The sequence below is a fragment of the Podarcis muralis genome, chromosome 14, assembly GCF_964188315.1.
Source record: "Podarcis muralis chromosome 14, rPodMur119.hap1.1, whole genome shotgun sequence".
Classification (NCBI taxonomy): domain Eukaryota; kingdom Metazoa; phylum Chordata; class Lepidosauria; order Squamata; family Lacertidae; genus Podarcis; species Podarcis muralis.
The window spans coordinates 33,961,306-33,978,040 of record NC_135668.1 but is presented as its reverse complement, the minus strand read 5'-3'; the positions used below and the strand labels follow the sequence as shown (position 1 = coordinate 33,978,040).

The window sequence follows — 16,735 nt, the reverse complement described above, 5'->3', positions numbered from 1 at the left end:
CTAGGAATTGGAGAAACATCTCTTATAGGGCCATTTCTGGCTCTCAACCACCACCACCCAGGCCCACCTCTTAAGTTTCTTCCTCTACTTTCCCATTGTCCCCCTCTGCTTTTCTTTGCTACAGGTAGTGCCCATCTGTTTGGGCTTCCTTGAAATCAAACCTGGAGCCTTCAGATCTGTGGCTCGCTACCCCTTATGGGTGAGCCACTCAACCAGAGGTCCATCAGGCAAATCCCAAACCATATTTTTGTGTGAATCAGCCTGTACTTTTATTATATGAAAGAAAGAAAGAAAGAAAGGAAGGAAGGAAGGAAGGAAGGAAGGAAGGAAGGAAGGAAGGAAGGAAGGAATAAGATGAAAGGGGAAACTCGGGAAAGGAGGAAGAAGACAGGTGCAGATGTTAAAAAATGTAAAGTACATAGGAATATAGGAACCTGTCTGTCTTATACTGAAATCAAACTATTGGTGCACCTAGCTCAGTGTTGTCTACACTGACTGGCAGCGGCTCTCCAGGGTTTCAGACCAGGGGGTTATTCCCAGCCCTGTCTGGAGATGCCAGGGATTGAACTTGGGACCTTCTGCTTTCAAGGCAGAGGCTCTACAAAGAAGCCTAAGAGCCTTCCCTTTACAAACATAGGGAACTGTTTTGGACTTCAGTTCCCATCGTCCCCCCAGCCAGTACCTCCTTTTTGTAGTCCAAAAGCACCTGGAGGGCATGAGGTTGGTAAAGGTTGTGCTGTTCAGTGCTGACTTCAAGCTTTTTGCCTTGTTTTCCAGAGTACCTTTGTCAACAGGCCTGCGCTGGGGATTCTTCCCCCAGAGAACTTTGCTGAAAGGCTAAAGGAATCGTTGCTTTCGGTACGTTTTGCATTGGCAGAGAAATGGCCCCGGCATGGATGGTTTGGAAGGTTTCGTTGCACAGCAGCCAACCTCCTGGTGTAGTTTTAAATTTCCTGTTGTAGTGTGAGTGGTTCAGGTTCAACCCTCCTGACCCCATCTCCTCTGCACGAGCCATGTCCCTCACTGGTTCTTCTTCACACCTTGAGTGTTTTTGCCTGACTGGAATATGTCATTGAACTCTGATGATGTCTTCTCCTTGCCCGGATGGGGAACAGAGGGGAGGTGTATGAGTGTGTGTAGAAATCCGCCTACTGTACAAAAGTAAAATGTACCCATGTTGCTCCACCCACTTTTGCCTCTGGCCTCGCCCACCACTCCCATGTGGCCCTCGGAAGGTTACCCATAAGTGGCCCTCAGTGTGAAGAGGGTTCCCCACCCCAGCTTAAATCAGCACAGATTGTACCTCAAAAATCTGTTTGGAGAGCCAAGCTGCCCCACCTTACTGCCACCTACCAACATTTCCATCTTGCAATGCCAAAAAGTAAAATAAGCAACAAAAAACTACCGGTAAGCCATTCTGGCAACCCAGGAGATCGCAACACTATGATGAAGGCTTTAGGTGTGTTTAGAACTACACAGTTGTAAAGCCATGAGGAAAATGGCCCCTCTAGGGCTCCTGTGCATAAGCCTCAATGGCACAAGCCATAGAGCACAGACACAGGACAAATCTAAGTTAAGCCGAATATTCAGTCCTGCTTCTAAATCAAATTTATGGAAATTGTGGAAGTGGAGCCAGTTGCTCAGGGAAAGTTAATAGATCACTGGTGGCAGTGGTGCCTAGAGGGAAGACTATGCTCAGAATATGTACTTCCTTGAAAGTCTCTTGTGTTGTGCCTTTTGAGATTCAATGTCACTGTAACTCTTTTTTTGTTCTCTCCCCATTTACAGGTGGCTCCTAAGGGTCTATCTCAGGTTATAACCATGTCTTGTGGATCTTGCTCAAATGAAAATGCCTTCAAAACCATATTCATGTGGTACAGGGTGAGTAAAACATAGGAGACCATCTCAAAATCCTACAATCTGCAGGTGAAGCCTTGGTGGTGGTGCTGTCACCGTGGGCTGCTTGGTTGGCATTGACCCTGATGGTGTTTCCTGCTTGGCAGGGGGTTGGACTCGATGGCCCTTGTGGTCTATTCCAACTCTATGATTCTATGACCCATGGCAGGGCCTTTTCAGTGGTGGATCCCCAGTTCAGTAATCCCCTTCCTAGAGAGGTGCATCTGTCACTATCTTCAGGTGGGATTTAGTCCGATGTCCGCAAATTCAAGTCGAGCAGTTATAGTTGGTTAGGAAGTCTTGCACTACAAACTCACTCTCCCAAAAGGTCAGACATTTTATATAAGGAAAACTCACTGGAAAGTTTGGGGCAATGCTTGCTTTGGCACAATGTCATCTACCCTCCGTGCAAACAAATCAGGATGAATACTCAATAAACAGGGCATCTGGAAACGCCCCATAGAAATTGATGCTGGAATATTTTTCCATCTCTGGAATTTTAATAGGAAGCCCATTTGTTTAATTTAATAGGAAGTCCATTTTGGGACGCGGGTGGCGCTGTGGGTAAAAGCCTCAGCGCCTAGGGCTTGCCGATTGAAAGGTCGGCGGTTCGAATCCCCGCGGTGGGGTGCGCTCCCGTTGTTCAGTCCCAGCGCCTGCCAACCTAGCAGTTCGAAAGCACTCCCGGGTGCAAGCAGATAAATAGGGACCGCTTACTAGCGGGAACGTAAACGGTGTTTCCGTTTGCGGGTCTGGCTCGCCAGAGCAGCGATGTCACGCTGGCCACGTGACCCGGAAGTGTCTCTGGACAGCGCTGGCCCCCGGCCTCTTGAGTGAGATGGGCGCACAACCCTAGAGTCTGTCATGACTGGCCCGTACGGGCAGGGGTACCTTTACCTTTACCATTTGTTTTCCAGAGCAAAGAAAGGGGGCACAACAGTGTTACCAAGGAAGAGCTGGAGACATGCATGATCAACCAGGTAAGAGAGCCGTATCTGAGTCACCTGGTGGAGATTTGCAGATTCTTGGATGCAAAGTAAGCATGTGGAACCTAGAGGAGGCAAGATCCCCATCCGTGACTTAAAACGAAGAGTGTTAGCATCATGGTCAGCCTGTCAGATTAAGACCAGGGAGAGACTCGGGTTCAAATCCTCAGGCAGCCCTAAATGCCACCTTGAACGAGTCACCCTTATCAGAGCCCACCTGACAGAGTTATTGGGAGGATGAAACAGGTATGGGATGGGGGTTTGTAGAGAGAACTTTCCTTACCACCCTGAGCCCCTGGTACGGAAGGACACAAACGTTTTGCAGTTTTACTCTTTTTTGTTATTCTGTCTTGCTTTTATTGTAATCGAAAGACACCTAGAATACTGGAGAGATGAGGAATAGGTTATTTCAACAAAGGTCCCCTCCTTCTAAGCCTGGTCGGTTGCGTAACAATGCCTGGAGCTTCAGTACAGGGCTTGATGCTGCCACCTAGAGAGGCTACTGAATTATGCAACCAATATTATGAGAGTGCCTGAATTCATAAGCCCATCCAGTCCAGCATCCCGTTTTCATAGTGGCCAACCAGTTGGAAACCCACAAAGAGGACCTGATCACAAGAGGGCTTTCCCCCCTTCTGTGGCTTTCAGTATTCAGAAGCATCACTGCCTATGACCTTGGAGACAAGAGTGTAACCATCATTTCTAGTAGCTATTGGTAAGCCTTATCCTTATCCTTGAATCTGTCCAGTCATCTTTCAAAGCCATCCAAGTTGGTGGCCATCCCCGCTTCCTGTGGCAGTGAGTAACACAGTTTAACTATGTTCTACATGAAGAAGGCCTTCTTTTTATCTGTACTGAATCTTCTGACATTCAGCTTCATTGGATATCCCTGAGTTTTCGTGTTAGGGGAGAGGGAGAAAAACTGCACTCCGTGTCAGACATAATTTTATAGACTTCTGTCACGTCGACTCCGACTTGCTATTCCTCCCGACTATAAAGTCCCAGATACTGCCACCTTCCTTCACAGAACAGTCACTCCACCCCGTCAATCATTTGGTTAGCCCTTTTCCCTACCTTGAATTAAAGCGCATACCATAACTTTAGTTCTACAACATGCAAATGAATTCAGACGCTCTGTCGCCCTAGCACAGCAAACATGCTTTAAAAGAGAGAACCTGACTTTTTTGCGGTTTGGAAAGTGACAGGGAAATGCGTTGAAAAGTGTGGGATGGACAAGTAGCTAACAGGAAGGCAAATGAACACCCTGCAAGCAAACTGGGTCAAATGCTTATTGCTGTATCCCAGGGATAAGAAGGAACGTTCATCGGTCCAGATGTCATCTGACTTCTGAATAAGCTTTGTGCCAGCGGATCAGGATGAATGCTCAGCAAATAAGTTTCTTGTTTTGATTCCAGCCCCCCGGTTGTCCAGAGTACAGTATGCTTTCCTTTATGGGCGGATTTCACGGGAGAACTATGGGTAAGGAAAAGTGTTTAGATGTGTGTTTTTGGGGGAGGCGGGGAAGAGTTTGGGGCTACTTGAACCACTGCATTGTGTGGTATCCTTCTCCCTACTTTGTCTGGAGGATGGGGGTAGCAGTGCAGAAGAGAGGGCTATGAGATGCCTTTTTGCCATGGCGCCCCTCAAAACAAACAGCAGCCTTGGCAGTCAGGCAACATCAATGCCATGCAGTTGAGAGAGGCATGCGGTGATAGATTGAATGCTACTGACAAGCTAGTTGGATAGGCGGGTGGGTGTGCGTGTGCCATTTTTTATAATGATAATAATAATTTATAATAATAATTTATTATTTCTACCCTGTCCATCTGGCTGGGTTTCCCCAGCCACTCTGGGCGGCTCCCAACAGAATATTAAAAATAGACTCAAACATTAAAAACTTCCCTAAATATGCTCCTGCACGTTAAGAATAAATCCTCTCACGTAGAAAACGAGCAAAGCAGTATAAATTTTCCTGCTGCACTACTTTTCTTCTTGTGGGGAGCTTCTTTACACAAGGAGGTACTAAAAATGAGGCTCTTTCACACCTGCAATTAGAGTGGTACAGTCCATTTTCTTGGTCTCATTCTGAGGCAGGGGTAGCATAATGGGATCGATGGATGGATTGTGCCACATCAGACTGTGGGCAAGTGGCATGGGTGCCACATCTTGAATGTTTTATATTATATAACTGTTACTTTTGATGCTTAGCTGCCAGGAATGTATTCTAAGAAAACCAGAAAGGAGAGAAACTGCTTTTAAAAAAAATAAACGAGTCAATGTGTTGGTGTTGCCCCTTCCTGCAGGCTGCTTAGCTGCCACGCATTCCAAAGCCATCCACAAACTGGACATCCCTTCCTTTGACTGGCCCATCGCTCCCTTTCCGAGGCTGAAGTATCCTCTGGAAGACTTTGTGAGAGAAAATCAACAGGAAGAGGCCCGCTGCCTAGAGGAGGTGAGATCTTGGTCATGAAATTCTACTCATATATTGATTCAGAGCAGAACTCCAATGTGTAGTTAGCAGAGTAAAAAATTAAACACATTGCAGGATTCCCCAAAAATAGACCAGAGGCAATTAATATTTCATCCAGCAGAGCTTTACTGCTACTGAAGGCAAATGAACACAATGGTCACAAATCCAATACATTCAGGATTGGCACTCCGCATAAGAAATCAAGCTGCAGCAGACTTAAACTTACAATAACTTATACTTAAGTCCCTCAACACTATATACAGAACACCACACCAGAAGGAAGAGAGATAGAAAGAGAAAGGGAAACCCAGGCTCCTTCTGGCCTTGCTTTTATAGTCAGCATGACCTTGACAGAAGAGATAAGAGAGCCAGTTTAAGCCAACTGTACTCAGCTTCTCTGAAGGAATAACCCAAACATCATTTGTTCACCCACCCCAAATCATTTCCATTTTATTTTCCCTTAAAATATAAGTTGGCTCTTACATTTAATGGGGGGGGGGGTGTGTCAACAGCCAGTTGTTTTTTCAAAAAATAAAAAAAATGTTCAACATACAGGTGGAAGATTTGATTGTAAAATACAGGAAAAAGAAGAAAGTCGTGGCAGGAATTATCGTTGAGCCCATTCAGTCAGAAGGAGGGGACAACCATGCCTCAGATGACTTCTTCAGAAAGCTGAGGGACATTGCCAGGAAGGTTGGTCGAAAGCCAGACTTAAAATTTGGGATATTGCCAAGTTTCCCATTGTTTGTGGTGGGTTAATTTGAATGTTTGCTATTGTTGTTGTTGTTGTTGTTACTGCTACGAGGCACTTGTATCCCAAAGGCTATGTACAAATCCAGTCTGTTTTTTATGCTGTTCCAAGAATCTCTATTCTATCATTTATTTTTTATTATCATAATTGTATTTATGTAACTTTTGATTTTTATATTGTATAGATATTCTATGTATTGACTTTTGTGTTCTATGTTATAAACTGCCCTGTGGTCTTTCAGTGCAGGGTGGTATATAAATTTGTTTAATTATAATTATTATAATTATTATTATTATTAGTTTTCAGTTCAAGGAGACTGAAATATTAATTAATGTCAAAAACAGAGAGCAGGATAGACTGCCTCCTCTCCACCCCCAAAAAAGAATTATGCTTAGATGCACAGGTTGAAAACAAACATGATAACACAGTAATTATTTGGGGTTGTATCCAATGCTAATCCTACTCTGAGTAGACTAACTCCACCCCACTAAAAGATAGGCAGAAAATTTTAAATCCAGAGGCCCAAGTGAATAAAAATGTTTTTGCCTGATGCCTAAAAACAGATAATGATGGCACCCTGAGGAGAGTATTCCACAAGCCGGGAGCCACCACTAAGAAGGCCATTTTTGTGTTATTACTCTCCATCAGAGGAGGCACATGGAGAAGGGCCTCAGATGAAGAATGCAGGGTCCCATTGGTCCAACTGCACAGCAATTCTATTGGTGGGATGTGCAGTGCAGGCATCTCAGATGCTTCATCCACATAACCTGTAAACTGCTGTCTCCTGCAGTTATTGCAGGGAGGGCAGCAGGGAAACACCTGTCCTACGCAGTTCCTTGTTATTCCTCCTAACCCTACCTGCTAAGAGTCCCAGTTCTTTATTTTACTTAGTTTTTGTGCTTACATTCCACCTTTTACTCCAAGGAGTTCAAGTGGTGCACATGTTCTCCCCCTCATTTAATCCCCACGACAACCCTGTGAGGTATGCTAGCCTGAGAGGCTGTGACTAGCCCAAGGTCACCCAGTGAGCTTCCTGAGTTAGATTTGAACCCTGGTCTCCCCGGTCCTACTCTAGCACTCTAAGCATGACATCACCACTGACTCTCCAAGTAACTAACATTGTCCACTCTCTCTGAGCAGCATGGCTGTGGTTTCTTGGTGGACGAGGTGCAGACGGGAGGCGGATGTACCGGCAAGTTCTGGGCCCATGAACACTGGGGCCTGGATGACCCAGCCGACGTGCTGAGCTTCAGTAAGAAGATGATGAGTGGCGGGTTTTTCCACAAAGAGGAATTCCGGGCCAATGCTGTAAGTCACAGATAGGGAACCTTAGCTTTCATTTGGTTCCACATGCTGCCCTACAACAATATCTGTGCAGCTGGTTTTAAACCCCTTACCCCTCTCTCAGCTGACTCCCTGGTCATTCTGTTAAAAAGTGCATTAGAGGAAACTGAACCACACTCAACTCCATTGAAGTGCATGGAATGTTTTGTTTAAGTGTCGGCAGGCAGCCTTGTTGCTTTGATGGTGGGCGGCAGCCTGATAGAGGGGCCAAAGTCTCCTTCAATTGTCTTAATGGATCAAGGAGCAAAGATGTGCAAGGCATTATCTTCTTAACTTGCAGTGTTGTTAGTTAAGCATACTGGAGTCTGTTGGGCTAAGCATTTCTTACGATCCTCATTGTTTCTCCTGTCCCCTTGTTCTCTCCTTCCATCCATCTGCCCTGCAGCCATATCGGATTTTCAACACGTGGCTTGGAGATCCCTCCAAGAACCTTCTGCTTGCAGAAGTCATTAATGTTATCAAAAGAGAGGATCTTCTCAGCAATGTTACGCATGCAGGGAAAGCTCTGTTGTCAGGGCTGCTGGATTTACAGGTAAGCCTCCGTGCAGAAATCTTCATCAAGTTCTGTGCCATAAATTGTGATTTCTTTCTTTCTTTATGTCTGGAGGCAGTAATGCTTCTGAAAACCAGTTGCTGGAAACTGCAAAAGGGGAAAGTACTCATGTGCTCAAGTCCTACTTGCGAGTTTCCCTTTCAGGCATCTTAGTGGCCTGATCCAGAAAGACTCTTCCTAAATTGATTAAATCCAAATGGGTGGGGTACAGGGCTTTTGATACACTTTTGAGGTGGCCAAGGGCAGTTTGTGAGCTTCCTGTCATTCTACAAATCATCTCACTATTAAGCTACAAACATATATATATGTACCACTCTTGCAGGTGACAATTGCTAGGCTGGTGCTTAAATCACAAGAGTAGGTTTTGAAATGCTAAAGAAATCCCAGAGTGCCCCAAGAATGAGGCCAAGAAACAGATGCCTCTTCTGCAAAGGAATGAAACCTTTGAGAATCTGGGGGACAGATTTTAGCACTAATTGGCCGGTTCTTTGTATTGCAGCTGAGCGGGTATTATAAGAATAAGAAATCCAAGATTGGGTTGCAATCACAGCCCAAGCTTTTTAGAAGATGCTGACATTTTATTTGCAGAGAGAATAACATCTTATTTACATCAGGGGCAGAGAACCTATTCCCTCCCCTCCAAATGTTGCCAGACTCCAACTCCCATTAGCCTCAGCCGGCCTAACCAGTGGCCGGTGTTGATGGGAGTTGTAGTCCGTCAACATCTGGAGGGCCACAGGTTTCCCATCTCTGTTCTACATAGACTCAGCCACCGTGTCCGTGGCTAAACCCTCAAGCTTTCCTCAAGCCATAGATGTGTAATTATGCAAACTGGCTGTTACTTTGAGTGCTGGTAATGCAGCCAAATCCGTGTACAGTATCCTCTGCCGCAAACAAAATATCACTGCCTCCAGTCACTGTGTGGTGCAAGTAACATGCAATCTCCAGTCGGCAAGGTGCAAGCAAAGCCCTGCCTTCTCCGGCAGTTTAGCAGGGTGCAAGGGTGCAAGGATTTGCACCAACAATACCTTCTGTTCTCACTTGCAGTAAGAAGACACCAGCTCCGTTTATTCAGTGAGGTGCCAGCAAAGCTGTCTTCTGCTGCTGCCTGGCTTTTTGTCCTGTGATTCAGCAGGGTTTAGATTAATAGCTGGCAACACCACAGTGTAATATACAACTGAACTGCAGCTGTGAAAAAGGCAGATTTCATCTTAGAAATCCTAAGGAGATGAGCTGAAAATAAAACAGCCGATATTGCTAGGCCGTTACACCTGTCTTTGGTGACACCTGACTTGGACAGCGCTGGTCACTTCACTTCAAGAAGGATATTGTGAAGCTCAGAAGTTTCAGAAAATGGGATCAAAAATGACTAAGGGGTTGGAGAAAGGTTTACAAGGACTGGGGCATTTTAGTTTAGGGGAAAAGGCAAGTTAACAGGGGGACATGACAGTGGTATATAAAATTATGCATGGTGTAAAGAAAGGAGATAATGCTCTCCTACATACACTCTGGTCAGTGACTGAAATCAACCGATTCATTCTCCTGCATAATTTAATAAGAATGCAGTCATCTGATGAATCTGAATGTTAGGAGATTCTGGAAGGGCAAAAGATAAGTACTTCTTTGCACTCGCTCCCATGGGAGGCAGTGATGGCCACCAACCTGGATAGCTTTGAAAAAGGATTAGACAAATAGTAGGGTTCCCATATTTCAAAAAGTGAAAATCCATACACAAAAGTTAAAAATAATAATAATCGTGTTTTTGAGCTATTTTTAAGGAAAATCAGCCAAAAATGACATTGCTGACATGGGTTGCCATATGTCCGGATATTCCTGGATATTTTGCCAATTTCCACCCAGACACAGCTTCCTGCTACAGTATTCTGTGTATGTCTGAGAGATTCCAGCCGTATGGCAACAGTACAAATGCAGGAACGAGAAGGAATTGCAAGCATGGAGTGTGCTGTTGCAGTCAGATCCTGCCTGTGGGTTTCCATCAGCTATTGGCTGGCTGATGCTGGACTAAATGGGCTTCTGGCCTGATCCAGCAAACTCGCCTTTGTCTTACAACAAAGCAGCAGCAGCAGCTTGCTTGGTTTTCTTTGAAGTTGCCACTAACAATAGCCATTTTTGTTAGGTACTATGTGTGTTTGGGGGTCTCTTTTTAGCCTTGCATCTGGACACCACGCAAGAGGCTTCTCCCAGAGAAGGCAGCTCCCCTGTCCACTACTAATCCTGGCTTCTCTTTTCATAGCAAAAGCAGAGTTAGAACTGGCTTAAATTCTCCTTCCCTCTTTTCAGAGCCGCTACCCACATCTGATGAGCAGGGTGCGAGGGCGAGGGACCTTCTGTTCATTTGACACTCCAAATGATGCTATCAGGAACAAGCTCATTGTATTAGCCAGAAACAAAGGTAAGGCTCTGTGGGGTTTGTAGCTGCACCTGTTTCCTTATTTCTCATCAATTTGAGTCGCAAGGATTTTGGCTACTCTGCATAGCTAATGGCCAGTGATGGTGGGAGTTGTCACCCAGTGGCATCAAGCAGCTGCATAATTGCTCTCATTTTGCATAATAGATCCTACAAGTTTTGTTTTTCATTTAATGCTACTAGTGACAAAAGGGCAGCAAGGTCCAACCTGCAACCAGTGAAAATCTTGATCTCTTTGGCATCAGAGTTCACTGTTATTCTCCACACATGTTCATGAACATTTTAGCAGGAGTAAGGACTAGAAAGTTACTTTAAGAAACAAACAGAACGGAGTTTATTTGTTTTTAATTTATTGTAAAATGAACTTAATTATGTATTATAAAATAATGCATTGCAAAACACTTGATCCTGCGGATTTGTGATACTTATGGAAGTTGATCCAGCATTCCACAAAAGATGATCACTTTGGTAAACAAATCCTCCATGTTACAAAGTCTGTTTTCAAGTCTGCAGATTATTTTGTTTTGGCAATCACAAACCAAGTAACTCAGTGGTGGACTTCAGGCTTTAAAATTTCAGCAGCACCCTGTGCAACACCTAAATTTGAGGGGCCCGTCTCTTGCCTTCTGATGCTTGTCGTTGTCACGCTGCCCCAGCAGCACCCTCTCCGCTGGGCATCCAGTGCAAGTGAACCAGTTGCACTCCCCTAAATCCGACCCTGAATAACTTCTTTGAAATCAGAAAGAAAAAGCAGAAAATGTGAGTCACATCCAATGACCGTTAAAGCCTGCCCACTGAAATTAAAGGACGTAGCTAACTTAAGTCCATGATTTTCAAGGGGTCTGTGCTGAGCATAATTTAGTTTTCTGTTAGAAGGAGGGATTTAGTGCAAAGTGTACATTCCTCTGCTTGTATGCTGTCTGACTAAAGAGCGCAAGGCATTTCTAAATTGCGTTTTCCTGTCCTTAGGTGTCGTGTTAGGAGGCAGCGGCGACAGATCAATCCGTTTCCGGCCTACTTTGGTCTTCCGCGACCACCACGCACACCTCTTCCTGAACATCTTCAGCGACATCTTGGCAGACTTCAAGTAGCCGAGTCTTACCTTGCACTGAGAGAGCCCAAATCCTATAAGAGTCTGAGAATAGTTTATTTAAAATCATAAACATATATATAAATATATATATATATATATTTTCACTAATAGGAAAAACCGAATTCATAAAGTGGGGGGTTTGTTTTGTTTTTCAAACGTTTGTTTTATTTTTCCATGCTTATCACCAATTTGAGCTGCTTCCGACTTAAAACTCTGGACACCCTCTGGTGCTTTTGAAATTCCTTGCAAGTATTCTCGGTTCTGGGCAGCCGACCTGTTCAGGATGGGGACTTAAGGGTTGTTCATTATCTTGGTTAGGACACATGCTAGATGTTTGGTGCATTTAGTCTCTGAAGCGGGATTCCTGAGAGCTTCTCAGCGTTTATAACAACAAATTTCCTACCCTTAAGGTGGCAGTGAGACTTTTGAAAATGCACACCTACTGCCACTGATCCAGAGCTCTGTATACATACCAATGCAGATGGGAGCAGCTATTCATGCACATCCATGCACACCCCCAGAGCCCCCAGACCCACAAATAATCACTGACTGAAGCCAACTGTGTTTGTATTTAAGCAATTGAATCATTCCCCCCTCTTTCTCGTAAAAACACCCACCTTTTTTTCTTTCCTTGCATATATGTCCTGTTTTTCATCTTCTGTGGTACCAAAGGTGGTATCTACCAGGTTCCCAGGACATCTCCCATCCAAGCACTGACTGGACTCGGACCTGCTTAGCTTCAGCTTGCATGCCTTTGGACTCAGACCCTGGGTCCCAATTTCCTGTTGAGTTCCCTGTTGCATTTCCCTATATGCAGCTCACCAGAGGCTTATACCCAATTTCTCTTTGATGCAGTTTCCTAACCCAGCATGGGTCACTGCCTTTGAGCATTGTATATGTTTGGGATCGCTACCCCAACCCTTTTAGTGGGGATGTCAGGCACTGAACTTTGGACCCCTGGCCAGTGAGCTCCTCCTTAATAAAGAGAGGTTCTTTTTATACCTACCCACACTTCCTGTGCCAAATATTTCTGCCAGCACAGAACTCTCCTTCGCTGGAGGATTTTAAGCAGAGCTTAAGTCAGAGATTCTTTAGCTATGATTCCTGCATTGCAGGGGGTTGGACTAGATGGCCCTTGGGGTCCCTTCCAGCTCTGGAATTCTGTGATTCTACTAAAGTCACATTGGTGAGACTAAATGATGTAGATGGTGCTTCCGAAGGCAAACATCTGGCTTGGTGCAAAAGGTCCCGATTTGCACATTTAGAAATGCACAATGAACAGCCCTGTTGCAAAGGTGCAGAAAGGCACCCCTCATCTGTCGGAACCAGAATACTAATTTCTCTTAGCAATGCCTAGCCTTTTGCGGATGAAACATGGCCTGCGTTAACTGGTGAACACACCAGCTCATTGAACGTGGGGCAGTTTTTGATGACCTTCCCATTTTACAATCCCAGGCAGGCGGCAAAAGCAAATGGTCCGTCCTGCCACCCCAGACCTGCAGCTGCATGTGGCTGGACTGTGTTTTAGCCTTGAAGCGTTGTCACTTGGCCTCAAATATCTTCCATGCTGGGGCGATATGTCGCACACAGGTGTCCTCCTGCCAATTTCGGTGTCCAGAGAGAGAGATGGGGGCGGGGGAGAGAAGCAGCAGAGTTTGTGAGTGTGGGTTTTGAAGTTTTTGGGGTTTTTTACAAGGTTGTCTGCTAAGCAGAAAGTGTGGACTTTTGTATGGATTGGGAGAAGATGGTATGTTTTAAGGAAAGTAACACACACACACACACACACACACACACACACACACACAGCACTAAATAATTTTCAAATAACTTCTTCAGCACTTTTAACACTGATTTTAAGTTTCTAGACTTTGTGGTTGTGATACACAAGTATGCGGCTTGCTTGTGCAAAACTGGGCCAAACTCCATGTGCTTTTTTTTTTAGATACTGTGCCTTTATTCCGCCCCGCCTCCCCTCCTACCATGCATACCCTTCTCATAAATGGAGTTCGTTATGGGATGAAGAGAGAAATTCACCCTCCTCTACTCAAAATGCTCTGTCACAACTCCTTACCTTGCTGTCCCTGTCATTCAGTATTGCCTGAAAAGTGGGGAAAGACAAACATGTGATCAACAGAAAGGGGGTTTTCTGTATGCACCCCCCCAAAAAAAAACCCCACATCCTGTGCTATGTCTCCTATTTCCCTTTTATGACAACATCAGCAGCAAGACCTGCTCTGCCATTAGGCAGAGGATGAAAAAGCCATTTCAGGCAGCTGATTCAGTGTGTCCTGAAAAATCAGCATTCAGGACTGCTTATTACTGCCAAGGATGGGGAGAGGTGGCTGTGTGTCTCAGGTGCCAAAATAACTTGTCTGGCAAGGGGTTTCAGGCATGGAGGGTTCCCTAGTCCTACCTGGATCTTCTGCATGCCAAGCAGATGTTCCGCCACTGGGTTATGGCTCTTCCTTTTAGGAACATAGAAAGCTACTTTGTGTTGAGTCAGACCATTGATCCACCTAACCCAGTATTGTCTGCTACTCTGACCAGCAGGGGCTTTTAAGGATTTCGGGCATGGAGTCTCTCCCAGCCCTGCTTGGATATGAGGGAGATTGAACCTGCAGTGCTTGACCACCAGAGACAGGAAATAGCACACAGTGGGGTGATTCCCACTTCCTGGGAATCTTTGACTAAGAAGCGTCTAATCCTTGTGGTTATGATACTTGGAAGCACTTAGGCAATGACTTCTAAAATCTCAGAAGTCGGGGAGATGGCTGAACGAGATTTGCAGGGGTTGAGGGAAGGTCTTCAGATCCTTTCCCCCCTCTCCCTCGCCCCCCCACCTGTCATGATAAGCAAATCTGGAACAGCAAAATTATAGCAATGCTGAACAATCTATGCAAAGGAGAGAGACCACGGCATGATTTATGCAATCACAAAGTCGCCAGGAGCTTTTCAGTAAGGAAGAAGCAAGTGGAGCCTTCATTGGCCGCTTTGTGTCACCAGACCTGCTGGTAGCTGCATTGCCACCCTTTGGCCATTTGCAGTGGGGGCGCTGTAGGGCAGCAGGTCTCCCATTGATCAAACTGCCACAATTCCACAGCAGGGCGCCTGCACTTGACTGCTGGAATCCCCAGTTCAAGACTGCCCTGGCACCTTACAACTAGCAGTATCGTACCAGTCTGTATCCTTGGGTACCTGGTAGCTAAATAGCTCCAATAATCCTGAGTGCTCCAAGTCATTAGTTCAACAGGCTAATTGCTTCTTCCTCACATTTCATTTTATACTGCCCCCGCCTTTGATGCTATTCTTAATGTCCAAAGAACTCCTTTACCTATGGGGATAGGGACGTAGACACCCAAAGTTCCAGGCCTCTTGGTGCATAAGAAAGAAAGCTTATCCCACAGCTTGCGACACTTAGCATTTCAAAACATAGTTGGGTTAGGGTACTGAATTACTTCTGCTCCTGCCCTTGGGAGACTGGATTTCTTGTGCATGTTTTTCCAGACATTTCCCCGCAAGCACCCATGCATCAAAGATCAATCTCTGCCGCATCTTTAGCAGGTTGGAGACCTTTGGGAAAGAAGCCAGACTCCATTGCCAGTAGCAGGGAATCAGAGTCCTTCAGCATATCGACACAATTGATGTTGTAGGCATCTGTAGTGAGTCTTGTACTTTAGCTGTGATTCCTGCTTTGCAGGGGGTTGGACTAGATGACCCTGGGGTCCCTCCCTGCTGACGGAATCCCAAGATCTGGTAACCTGCACATTTGCCACATCCTTGTTTTATTGTTCATAAAATAACTTCTCCGCCTGTCCTATTTCTTCTTTTAAAGTATTTTTTTTTTAATGGAACACTGTTAACTGTGAAGACGTGTGCACAACCTAACCATGGTTCTTAGACCATGGTGGATGCTTTAACCTAGGGAAGCTCTATGGTGTTAACAGACATCCTTTTTTTAAAAAAAGAAAGTAATAATCTTTGTTTACAGCCTCTCTGTTAACTGTGCCAAATTCATGCGTGAGCCAGTACCTAACTTGATGTAGCCAGTTACCATGTCGCACAGATCCATGAAATAACGTTTCCTGTGTTAATCAGTATTCTTAAAATAAAATATTTATAACTGAAATCTGACGGGAGTAGAGGTGTTCTTTTAAAACAGGGGGAGGAGACCCTTGGGGCCAACGAGTCTGAGGTGGGGGGGGGGACATGCCAGCGAGGGATGGGGGCAGAAGTAAAGGATTAGAACGTTTATAAAACACAAGTTCGTAAAATCCTGCATGGTACAGAGAAAGTGGATTGAGAAAGGTTTTCTTCCTATCTTGTATCACTAGAACTTGTGGACGTTCAATGAAGGTTCAGCATAAAAGGAAGTTCTTCATGCAGCTCATAGTTAAACTGTGGGACTCACCGCCACAGGAGGCAGTGGTGGCTTTGTTGGACAAATTCATGGGGAGAAGGCTATCCATAGCTACTTGCCATGAAGGCTATTATGTACCTGCACAGTCAGAGGCAGTAATGCTTCTGAATGCCCGTTGCTGGAAACCTCAGGAAGGGAGAGGGCTCCTGGGCTGGGGTCCTGCTTGCAGGCTTCCCATGGGGCATCTGATTGGCCACAGTGAGCAGAGGATGCTGAAAAACTGGCCATTGCCTTCATCCAGCAGAACTCCTCTTATGTTCTTAAGTGGGCAGACCAATGAATGTAAAGGTTAACCTCATAGGGTAGGGTTTTTTAATACACACCTATCTTAACGAGTGGGTGGCGCTGTGGTCTAAACCACTGAGCCTCTTGGGCTTGCCAATCAGAAGGTCGGCGGTTCGAATCCCCGCGATGGGGTGAGCTCCTGTTGCTCGGTCCCTGCTCCTGCCAAGCTAGCAGTTCAAAAGCACAACAAAGTGCAAGTAGATAAATAGGTACCGCTCCGGCAGGAAGGTAAACGGCGTTTGCGTGCGCTGCTCTGGTTCGCCAGAAGCGGCTTAGTCATGCAGGCCACATGACCCGGAAGCTGTACACCGGCTCCCTTGGACAATAAAGTGAGATGAGTGCCGCAACCCCAGAGTCTGTCACGACTGGACCTAATGGTCAGGGGTCCCTTTACCTTTACCTAACGAAGTGGCATGATCAGAGTTCAAGGAAGCATGCGACTGGGGCAAAAACACTCAAGGCAAGTGCAAAGGAAAGGAAAGCCCAGAGGGCCCGACGGGGCATGGGGCTCA

The 16,735-nt window shown here is 45.5% G+C and overlaps 1 protein-coding gene across 2 annotated transcripts in view; it reads left to right on the top strand.

Moving 5' to 3' along the window:
- ABAT (4-aminobutyrate aminotransferase) overlaps positions 1–15,647 on the top strand; it is a 41,708-nt gene extending 26,061 nt beyond the window's left edge. For both annotated transcript variants that reach the window (XM_028705571.2, XM_028705572.2), the window contains 10 exons: positions 778–858; positions 1,789–1,881; positions 2,814–2,876; positions 4,298–4,361; positions 5,186–5,334; positions 5,908–6,045; positions 7,244–7,411; positions 7,833–7,979; positions 10,302–10,413; positions 11,398–15,647. In XM_028705571.2, the coding sequence (XP_028561404.1) occupies positions 778–858; positions 1,789–1,881; positions 2,814–2,876; positions 4,298–4,361; positions 5,186–5,334; positions 5,908–6,045; positions 7,244–7,411; positions 7,833–7,979; positions 10,302–10,413; positions 11,398–11,519 (1,137 nt within the window). In that variant the 3' untranslated portion in view covers positions 11,520–15,647. The remainder of the gene's footprint in view (positions 1–777; positions 859–1,788; positions 1,882–2,813; positions 2,877–4,297; positions 4,362–5,185; positions 5,335–5,907; positions 6,046–7,243; positions 7,412–7,832; positions 7,980–10,301; positions 10,414–11,397) is intronic.
- The last annotated feature ends 1,088 nt before the right edge of the window (positions 15,648–16,735 follow it).